Source organism: Vanellus vanellus (genome assembly GCF_965231255.1).
Source record: "Vanellus vanellus genome assembly, chromosome: 17".
NCBI lineage: Eukaryota > Metazoa > Chordata > Aves > Charadriiformes > Charadriidae > Vanellus > Vanellus vanellus.
The window spans coordinates 9926754-9938263 of NC_138922.1; the positions used below are offsets into that span (position 1 = coordinate 9926754).

At 43.6% G+C, this 11510-nt stretch overlaps 1 protein-coding gene across 1 annotated transcript; it reads right to left on the reverse strand.

The window, feature by feature from the left end:
* Positions 1-955: 955 nt before the first annotated feature.
* Positions 956-8233, reverse strand: TMEM100 (transmembrane protein 100). Its single transcript, XM_082492348.1, has 3 exons — positions 8141-8233; positions 4993-5177; positions 956-2280 (listed from the first exon to the last, which is right to left on the reverse strand). Exon 3 carries the CDS (start codon positions 2216-2218, stop codon positions 1814-1816), a length of 405 nt encoding a protein of 134 aa, XP_082348474.1. The 5' UTR covers positions 2219-2280; positions 4993-5177; positions 8141-8233; the 3' UTR covers positions 956-1813.
* Positions 8234-11510: the final 3277 nt, after the last annotated feature.

The following is an 11510-nucleotide window of genomic DNA, read 5'->3' on the forward strand; positions in this document are numbered from 1 at the left end:
GTGATTTTATTATAGCGTCTGGTAACCACGGAGTGTGGCAACGCAAATACTGACTCCAAACATCCCCTCCCATACATATAGCTCACTCTATTTAAAACATGAAGTGCACTTTGCAAATCCGGGGATAAGTTATGGATGTAATGAGCTTAAACCACGGAGGGCAGAGGAAAAGGCAGCACCTCAGCCAGGATGCCTGGGTGATTTCAGCAGGAGAAGCGTATGGCTCCAGGATGACCTGCAGAAGGCTATGCCCTGCGGCACCTGTTCGGCAGGTGTGCTCTGCAGTGGCATCGCCACAGCCGTCGTGGATGCCAGAGGCTGCGGAGGGCAAAGAGGAGGCATGCCGGCACAGGCCTTGCTCGCTGTAGCAGCGGAAAGCAAGAATCTATCCAACCCTTTTGAGTCTGGGGAAAGAAAGGGCGGCGGGGGATGGGGGGGAGAAAGAGACAAAAAAGGAAAGAGGACTCCATGCCGCCCCTCTGCCTTCTGACACCCTCATCCATGCTGGGGGATAAGTCTGTGACTTGACTCAGCACCACTTGTCCTTCAAGATATAGATGAAGAAATTAAGTTCTGGTTTACTTAAAATCGGGACCAGCCCTCAATTATTCATTGCCTGAGAAAAGCTGGAAGACCTCTAGAACACAAGAGTTACAGAATCAAACATCTCAGACACACACAGGGGACACCTGGCACCTGCTTTTCGTAAAGATTCTTAATTCCAAAGGTCATTCAGCAAACACTTACTACACAGATGACGTTGCTTCCACAAGTAATTATTAATAGTTGTGTCTAAAACTGACTATGCCAGTAAGCGTCTGCAGAACTGACTGTTATGATTTTTCAAGCTGCAAGAGAGATGGACTATCAAACCAAAATCCATAGTCTGCAGAGATTTTTGGAAGAGATCATCAGTACACATGTTCGCATTGTCATAGGTGTTGTTCTACAAAAACAGAATCACAAAGTAGTCAAAGTTGAAGACACAAGCTATCTTGATAGCAATAAAAAAGGATTTTCTAAAGGTCTAGCAGCACTGATTATTATTTTAATGAAATTTACTTTTTAATTTTATAGCAAAATAATCAAAAGTGCTAAACCTGACCACTTTAATTTACAAAAAAAAAAAAAGTCTTGTGTTTTAAGCTATAATCATACCTCGTTATTTAGGTTAGACAATATAATTACATATTTCTACCTATTTCTATTCAATAGTAAAACAAAATCAATATTAGTTGGTTTAAAAAAGGGGGAAAGTACCACAGATATTGGGAGGGGAAAGTTACATAAAATATAAGAATCTGGTTATTGAGCAATCTGAACTGTGTTTGGTTGTTATTGCCTTTTTTTTTTTTTTTGTGCTACAATTTCAGTCACAGACAATCTGGCCATAAGCTTGTAGTCACTTCAAATGCTGTGACTTCTCCCTTGGTCAAATGACACAGTACGTATTTTAAGGAGATCTCTGGCATTTCAAGTCAGTTCAAATTATTTTCTTAATTCACACAAGTTCCCTTTCCAATATGATCAGCATGTTGGAGAATGGAGTTATGATGATTGCAGTTATGATGGCACTGTTTTCTGTGAAGGAAAAGTGTTTTTTCCTCTGTCTTGGAAAGAATCACTACCAAGTCTGCAGTAAGAAAAATATTAAGAGCACTTGCAGAATTTTTAAGAGTATTTCTTAATCCATTCCATTTTCATTTCAGTTCATTTCCAAAGTTAAATTAAAACCTGCAATCTCTCCTACTGATAAATAGTCAAGTCGACTTACAAAGGTTCTGTCTTCTTTCCAGCCTTCTCTTGGTTGTCTTTAACCAAACAGGGTTCTCTGATTTGCCACAAGTGCTGTCTGGCTCTCACGCCTCTTTGCTTTCTTGTTTTGCTGCCTGATTTTCCAGCACACTGCACTAGAAGCCAGCAAAAGGAGTCCTGATGACAAGAGGACTAATCCAAACACTGAGATGATTGATCCATGGGAATTGAAGCTGTATGCCACAGCAGTAACCACAATGCCGGCTATGAGGATAACCACACCAAAGGGAATGGTACAGCGGTAACAGGAGAGTTCTGCTCCCCCTGTTGCTGCAGTCAGCTGGCACTCACTGACAAGAGGGATGGTGGTTATCACACAGTCATTGTTATTAGTCTTCTCCGTGGTTACAGAATCAGGATGCTTTGGAGCACCTAGGATCTCTTTAATAGGTTCGTTTGTCATCTTGACTGTCTTGACTTCTTCAGTTCTTAGGTTAGAGCAGGCTCTGCTGAACACGCATTGCACTGCGGAGAGAAGAGCATGAGTTCAACTAAGAAGCGTGACACAGAAGTATCCCACTCAGGATCGCAAACAAGCAGACATTCTGACCCTGCAAGGATCTATACACAAGCTTAACTCTAACAGATTTAGAATTAGATTTCAATGGCATTACATCTTCTGACAAGAAGGTGAAGTTCACGGGCTGTTTTGGCTAAAAATTCTACTCTTGCTCACAGACTTTTTCACAGTTTCTTTATATATACACCTGTACACATGCATTACACAGATTTGCTCCAATGCACATCACAGTAACATGGGCAAGAACTGGCCCAGCAAAAAACAGGACCCTTTCTCAACACAAGTGCTACTTAGTGAAAAAATTCAAATGGTCATGACTAGGTATGGATATGGGGGGAATGGGGACTAAGACAGTTCCCTGCACTCAGCAAACACCAGCTCAAAGCTGGTGAACCTACTGTTACAGCAACATCAATGCCAAACAGTCAGCTTGCTGTTTAAATTGGCTTAATGCAAAAGCAATGGGTTCCTTGTAAGTCCATGAAACCACATCCATGTTACTGCATGGGAGAGAGATTTATATTCATTCATCTTATTTACACTAGGTTGCTTTCCTCCTGTCTCCATATTGTATACATGCTCTCAGTCCTACAGACAGCACGTACAGTTTGATCGCATCTGCATTATGAGGCAAAATAGCTTTTGGCTCCATGGAGCCCAGTGCGTAGCTAGAGTCCATCTGATCAGGGCAAGATGAGCCCGTGGTTCTCCACCACTACAGGCTGCCATGACAGACCTCGGCTATCTCACTGCGACTCTGGTAGTGCGGGGGCCGCCCTGGTGCCTGCAGTGAGCCTCTGGCAATGCTGAGGCTACCACAGCTGTGCTGCCTTGGACCAGGCTGCGTGCTCAGTGCACCCCACCACATACAACAGAGACTGGGACACTGGGTAACCATTAGGTTTCCCTGCTGCATGTAGCTCACAGGGCTCCTCCACCAATCTGCAGTCCAGGCTGGGTAGTTGCTCTTATAAGCGGCATGATACACAGCTCAGAGAACAAGGAAGAGCGTTGGCAATGCAGTAATACTTTTATCACTTTTATCACCTTCACATCTGTGACTAGGAAGTTAATTGCCAGACACTTGTATTCTCCTTTTCCTTTCCCACCACTCCCACCCCTGTTGCTAAGATATATTCGTCCATTGTGGAGAACTCTTGGTTTTGTATGTCGGTACCTCATATAACTGACTGTGTGTTTTGCGGGAAAGCAGATTTCACTACTTTTAAACACACACACAAACAGGCTATACTGTGTCTAGTCACAGAGTTTGTATCTGAGTTTCCTTGAAACTTAATGAGAGAAGGAAAGTTCAGATTTGGTTTGACAAAGCTTTTGTTCTACTGCTCTAAGGAAGAGCGCTCAGCTCAATATTGTATCTTGCTGCACACAGCTATCTTCAGGGCTCAGTCCTGCAAGGGGTTCAGCAGCTACAAGACAGAGTAGCCTTTCCCTCCCTAATGACAATGTTGAGCACAACACAAGTGTGCGTGCACTAAGCACACACGCTGGCAACTCTGTTGTCCTTTGGATCATAACACACGATTAAGCACTTTTTATATCAGTTGAAAGGTCCCAGGAAAGCCATGGGGTTGCCTAGAGCGCCATCAATCTGTTCCTACATGGACCTGAGCTCAAATTCTGCGTTTTCAATAATGACTTACACGGCAGTGAGACTCACGCTGGCACCACTATGTTTGCTGCATTACTTATCCATAAAATGTTACAGAAGTTCATCACAACGGGAGAATGCAGCCCCCAAATGTCACCTTTTTTTTTGATCTTACCATTAGCTATATTCAATTTGTTCAACATTTTATTATTAAATTTGAGGGAGGAAAAAACCTAACCATTTTCCATATAAAAGGTCTCTTAGTTCCAAATACATTGTAATAACTATTTAAAAGTCCAAATACTCTCTCTAACAGTCACAGAAATAGGGAAACTTGAAAAGGCTTTGGATTGGGCTCATAATAAACATGATTATTCTGAAAAACTTTAACATTTAACCTAAATATATTTACTCCTTTCTCTAGAGGCCTTGTCTGTCTGCTTCAGATACATCCCTAATGAGCATTAAATCTCTTGGATGTCATGTACAGAAATTTATGAAGAAAGAAGACATATTTATATAGTCAAAAGTAACATGATTTTTTTTTTTTAAATCTCCTAACATCTCCAAAATTAAGTCAGGGGCAAGATACCTGTTGACTTCTGCAGAGCACAGTTCTTCCCTGTAATAGGATGTAAGCAGACAGGCATTCATATAAAACAAATAAACAAACCTCTATTCAAATACTGTAAGTTAAACAAACAACAGAACCTATTTGAAGTGTGAGTAAAGGTATTCAGCCCTAGAAAACAGGGCATTAGATCCTCATTGCCAGCAAAGTCACTTCTGACTTATGCCAACAGGTGAATTGGTTCAAGTTTCAGGGTAAGAAATTTAGGCAAAGATACCCGGCAACACCAGCATCCTCTCACTAATCATACTAGAAGTACTATCTTAAGGAACTACTTTGACTTGGAGGAAGAATGTGTTTCCGTAGCAATCCGTGGCTACCACTGGATAAACGGGAGAGGAATGTTTTACCCACAAATAAGTGTAAGTTGAGATTTACTGAAAAGACATGAAATCTATCAGCATGCACACCTACCAGGTCCATGAGAAATCCATCGTAACAAATCCCTTGGCTCAGTAAGCAGAAGAAGACTGCTTAAGATGTCTCATATATCAATTCAAGGCAGAGTCATGCAGCAGAAAGAGCTGCTCCAGGCTTTGAAGTGTCAGATGTTGCTGAATGATGAATTGGAGGTGACAATATTCTAGGATGGAAGTTTCCTACAAGAGAAGTTGTTGAATATTTGTCAGCTTTTAAGAACAAAACTCCTGCATGGAAAAGCTCCCACTGAATGCTGATTCCTGCTCCTAACCTAACTGAAGCAGGAGATGTTATCCCTCTGGCTCTCCTAGTGGTTTCTGCCTCTTTTCTTGGCAGCAGCCACCCATTTCTGGCCCTATGTAACATTTTCCTTTGATGATGTGACATCTTGACGACGAGTGTCACAACCCAGCCAAGTACCCCAGAACGAGCTAGGCAGGAAAAGCTAATGCACATGAATTTCTGAAGTTAAAAATTTCTGTTAACTTCATTTCTATTGCTCACTTCACCTATGTGAATCATGACTCAGAATACTTCGGGTTTTGTCTCTTCTTTGATTCCAGTTCCTTTGAGCAAATCACTTCATCTCCCTGTGCCTTGGTTTTTCTAGCTGTAAACTGACAGTGACAACATGATTCCCACTAAAAACCCTTTTAAATCTATTCTACTGTAACAAAACCTAAGTAATACAATCCTGAAAACTCCTCTCAGAAAAAAAAAGCCAAGGCAAACTGAGTCCAAGAACTCACTGTAATGAACATAAGTTCATTATATTTATTATTGTTCATTTCTGTTATTGGATTTTTTAACACAAGATTCATAATTCAAATAGGGACAAGACAGAATCTGCAGCAGAGCAGTCTAACAACTCTGCAGAAAGCAGAGCAATGGAAATTGTTACCAACTGCAGAAATAGCTGTGAAATCAGCAAGCAGCTGGGTAAAACTTATGAAGCAGCAGAGATTTATGTTGCTAATCTTATTCAACATTCCCATTCTATATGTGCATGATTATGGAAGATCATTTCGACACTGAAGCGGGAGTCCCAAGTGGCGATGAGAATAAGTTCCTAAGAATAAGTTCGTATAATGATAAACTTTAAGTTTTTTTTCTCTTTTTAAGTTATTTAGACTCTACTAACATTTCACAAACACAAACATTTACAGGCACAAACTGCTGCTGTTCTTCTCTAGATGATCCTTGGAATAAGCCTGTGACATAGCTAAAGTATATTTAGCTGATTATTGAAGTTAGCTAATAATAAGGAAGTCTCCTTGCATATCTCCTTGACTATATTCTAGTGCACACCACCTAGCAATTAGTTTAACTTTTTGAAAAGTCTGGAGGGAAATGCAGAAAAAAACCACCTTAGATAAATAATCTAAATTACATTAAAACAAAAGCAGACCTCTGAAATTATCTTGCAGTCAACTTCCACTCATATTACAAGAATGGTTACTTTTGTTTAAAAGCTAATGCAATTGTGCCCCCTAAGACACTCTGCTAGCATCATTCTTTGAAAAGATGAATTTCTCTGTCAGTAATTTATTTGTATTTGTCCTTGATACATACAGTTTAGGTAATTTTTTTAAATTAATGTCTTTATCAAAAAAACTGACTGACAAAGCAACTTCTTCTAGACAAGATTTCTTCCCTTCTCTCCCTCACCACAAAGCTGAGAAGCAGAAACACATGAAACCTATACGTTAAGCTTCCAATATTTTAACTCTGAATCATTTCAATATGGTGCTCTCGTAGGAGGCTTCCCACGTACTGAATATCTCTGTGCAAGTGCAAAGAGCTGGTATTTCTCAGCCACTACAATCCCTTCCCCTTTTTTGCATTTTACTCAGAACCAGTAAGTTTAAGTTTTCTGCCTTTAGGGTCTGGACCTGATTCTCTATACCTTGCATTTTTCAGACACCCTTTTTTGCTTATGTAAAATTCCAATTAACGCTCATGCTTCACACTTGGTTTTGCATTAAAGCGTCTATGGAAAACAGTATAAGGAGTCCTGTACTAAGAGGAGAGCCAGAGTTCATTTGGAATTCAACAGACTATAGTGATCCTGAACACAATCCCCCAGCTCTTCCCCATGTGAACACTCCTGGAAATGCAGAACTAGAATTTGTACTTACAAGACTCCAGGATCAGGCCCTGAACTGCAGGGATAGGAGAAGAACACATTACACCTATGTCAACTGTCCGAGCCTCAGGATGCCCTAAGTTTCCACCACCAAGTTTTTAGGTAAAATAACTACCAGATTTAAGCTCCCACACGTTTTTCGTTTTTCACGCATAGTTGGAGGGTAGGATGGGAGCCAACCAAACCCCTCCACAAACGAACTTTGTTATCTGCAAATTGAAAAATTTTCAAACGCGCCTGTTAAACGCCACACACACCTAGGGTTCAGCCCTGCGCGTCACGCCTATCCCCGAACACCTATGCAAGAGAGAAGAGAGGCGAACAGGCAAGGAAAGCTTTATGGGCGCTTGCCACTCTAGAGCCCGCCGGTAGCGAAACGGCACAACTCCGCGGGGGCACCCGCCGACCTGCAACGGAGGGAGCAGCTCCGGCGGCGGAGACCCCGAAGCTTTCATTGTTAATACTTCAAAAGCCCTGTGCCGCACAGGAGGGAGCGGTGCTGCGAACGGCCTCGGCACCCGCCGCCCGGAGCGGAGCGGCTCCCTGCGGCGCCCGAGCACCCCAGCCCGCCCGCCGGCGCGGGGAGACGGTCCCCGGGCGCTGCCGCGGCCGCAGCGGGGCCGGAGCCCCGCGGGCACCGAGAGCCGGCGGGGGCGCGGCCGCGGGCGTGCGGATCCAGCGGCTGCTAGCCACGGCGTGCCGTGCCGAGTCCTGCCGTGCCGTGCCGAGCGGAACCGTGCCACACCATAGTATAGTATAGTATAGTATAGTATAGTATAGTATAGTATAGTATAGTATAGTATATAGTATAGTATAGTGTATAGTATAGTGTATAGTATAGTATAGTGTATAGTATAGTATAGTGTATAGTATAGTGTAGCGTATAGTATAGTGTAGTGTAGTGTAGTGTAGTGTAGTGTAGTGTAGTGTAGTGTAGTGTAGTGTAGTGTAGTGTAGTGTAGTGTAGTATGTGTGCCGAGCCGAGCCGTGCCTTACCTCCCGACCGCCGGACGGGACTGCGTCGGACACCAGCGCGGAGCGAGCATAAGAGGGGGATGCAGCCCGCTGCACAAGGGACTGTAAACAAAGTTCTCGGTGAGAGCGAAGCAATTAAGGGACCGGAGCAAATTCAGCGGCGGGAGCTGCGACGGGCGGGGCGGCACTCACCGGGGAAGGTCCCGCTCCGCTTTGGGAGGGCGGCCGGGAGGAAGGCTGTCCTTCAGGGGCCGGGCCGGGCAGGGCAGCCTCCTTCCTTGCCCTGCCCTCCCTCCGCCGGTTTGCTTGTCCGGCCCGGCGGTGCTGGCGCCGCACGGTTCTCGTGCCCATTTCCGAGATGCGCACGGTGGGGACACGCGTGTCTCCCGCTCCGCCACCGTGGCGAGGCTCTGCATCACAGCCTGGCCCTGTCACGTTAAACACGGGGCCTGGGAGAGTATTTTCCAGTCCTCTCTGCCCCCTGCACACCACCACGCGGGGTGTCCGGCCCCGTCGGTATCAACGCACCGTGAGTCGAGGGCTTGCTGCCTGTCCTTGGCCCCAGTGGCACATCCGAAGTGGCAGTGCCGGGTGGTACTGTGAAAGCATGGTCCGTGCTGAAATCCGGATGAACTCCTGGCTGGTGTTTAACTGCTCAGGAATTAAGTGAGGAGGAACACAGTTTTGGATTACATCCTTAGAGGATAAAGTTTTATGTATCGTGTAGAAACATTTTAACTGGCTTTTCTATGCTTTTAATCACTCATTTCAGCAGAACATCAAATGCTACAGGGGTTTGGAGCGGGTGAGTACGAGTGTGTGTTCTTTTTTTACCATGATTCCTGTTCTTTTCAGACAAAAAGCAGACAAATTTTGCTTTTAAGGCTTGTAAAAGGACATGTTTGAATTTTGCAGTTAAGCCTACCCAAAGTTTATATTTAAAAGGCGCTATTTTATCAATGATTGATAAAAGAGCAGTGCACCAGATGTATTTAATCAGCCACTCTGTCTTGGAAAGCATGCATGTACTTTTGACTCCCTTTCCAGGGTGAAACCCTGGCCTCACAGAAATTAATAGCAAAACTTCCATCAGCTTTACAGGGGCCAGGATTTCACCCTGTGTATCATTAAGAACTCCCCAGTGATGGAGATCCTGCCAAGGGTTCATCTCCTCCAGCCCAATCAGCCAGAGAGTTTTGGAATTGCTCCACAGTTTCATACAAGAAACTGGCATTTTTTCCCCATTTGCTAGTGTTCCCTCCAAATACATCGGCATTTCGGCAGAAATGACAAGCAAACTGGATCCGAGGGGAACTGTCATTAGAGAGGATCCTTGGGCCATTAAGTCCTTCCTAGTACAGGCAGACGTGCCAGGTGATATCTTTATTAAACTTGATGAGTTCCATGTCAAACCAACTGGGTTTCCTTCTCCTCCTGTTGAAAGGCTATGAGCCTTATTCTGCTGATATCTAGGAACCTCTATCTTGTTTCTAGCTGCGTGTATTCATAGGCAATTATACATGGATAAACAAGCCTTTGGCTGAAAATTATCTTCTTTCTTTTGGCAATTAATCGTCGAATGTCCTACGAGGTAGAAATCAGACTCTCTCAGTCTTATTTCCAATCATAATTTTTTCAGATGTGGCCTCACCACTATTCTGCATGGAAGTGCAAGTATTTCCTTGTCTCTACCAGAAATACTAACACTTCATAATTATCCTCTGATTCTTCAGTATATATGGATTTTTCTCCAGTATCAGTTCCATTTATCACTTTATATCAGAAATTCTTGCCGTTAGCACATATGTGCATGACCGAAATTTCACCCCATTCCTATTACATCAGTTCCTCTCAAGTCCTTCCAGTGTAGTATTTGGTCCTCCTGTGTTGATAGAGGACCTCCCTCCCATGCTTACACCATCAACGGTTTCACTAGTACATTCTTACTTTTCTATGCCAAGTTTATTACTGAAAGTTTATTACATAAAATACTGAAAGTATTACATAAAATAACTCCCAATACTGATTTTTGAGGAATTAATCTCAAGTACACAGAAACGAGCATTGAAGCTGGGCTTAGAATTCACATGCTTCTGTACAAATAAATGCCCTAACAACAGGCCAGAAAGTCACGCTGTCTTCTTGACCCAGTGCCATTGTAACCCCTTTTTGTGAAGCAGAAAAGCTACGATGAAAAGTGATGGGAGTAACATCTCTCTCCAGTGCGGAGAGATTAGTGGGCTCTCCCCTAGAAGGGTGGGTTTGTAGCTCTCAGGGACGTAAGGGTGGAATACAACTTAGGCACCACCCCTCTGGCCTTTGAAAAAAGGGATGACTGACTACCTCTGCCTTTTAAGGTCCTGCTGTGTTCTGAGCATGACTCTCCAAGAAGTACCAAATATACCCGAAGCAGCACGTTTGGCACCTGCAGAAATTCAGTGCAAACAGCTGAGGAAACTTCAGGACTGAGCAACAGCTGCAGTGAGGGGTTACAGGTTCATAATTTTGGATTGCCATGCGTAAATGCTACATAGTTCCCCTTTAGGACCTGCCCTAACTGACAAAATCTCCCTGTGGCCTTAACACAGCTGCTTCAGAGGAGGTGCAGCCCCATCGGCTGGGACAAGAAGCCTGTGTGATTCTGGAACTCGTTGTGCAGCCTACTGAGCGAGCAGAGTTTTACTCCTAAATTGAGCAATGCTGTTGCTCTGCCTACTAAGACACACTTGCAATACTTCATGACTTCCTTTGAGTTTCTAACAGTCTCCTGGGCCTTAACAGCACAGCAAACAGTGACTCATTAATCTGGCAAAGTACAACCATTGTGGACAGCCTATTCAATTAGTTTTTCTTGCCTTTTCCCTAACCCTCCACTGAATTTTTCTTTTATTTCACCCCTAAGCCCACACACAGACACAACATGCCAGTTGATTGCATTTACTGGAACTTTGAGAAAGCACTCTTTCAACATGTTTAATATGTTGTAAATTGTTCTTATCATGTCATGCAGCGTATGTGTTTTGTGATGGGGAATGGAGACTTAACAAAGCCAGTTAAACCAGAGAGACAAATCATTTCACGTAAAATGCTGTAGCTCCCCTCTCATTAAAACAGCTTACAGCACAAAGGAGTTCGGTGCTGTTGGTGGACAGCTATGCAAACCACCCACTCTGTGTGCAATCAGGCTCACGAAATGGATGTGCTTACAACTATAGTGAGAAACCTCTTTGGTGACTAGGAACATGAAAAGGAATTTTCTTTGAACTCCATTAGATCCTACCACTACTTTGGTCAACATCAGGTATCCTGCTGTGCATTTGAACTTTGTTATTGCCCTACTCAACTTTCACTTAATCTTCCTGCAGTGCTGAAGATGACAGGACATCTGGAA

What these genes read in the sequence shown, in the direction of transcription:
- TMEM100 (XM_082492348.1), bottom strand. Translation starts at nt 2,218, where the DNA reads ATGACAAACGAACCTATTAAAGAGATCCTAGGTGCTCCAAAGCATCCT.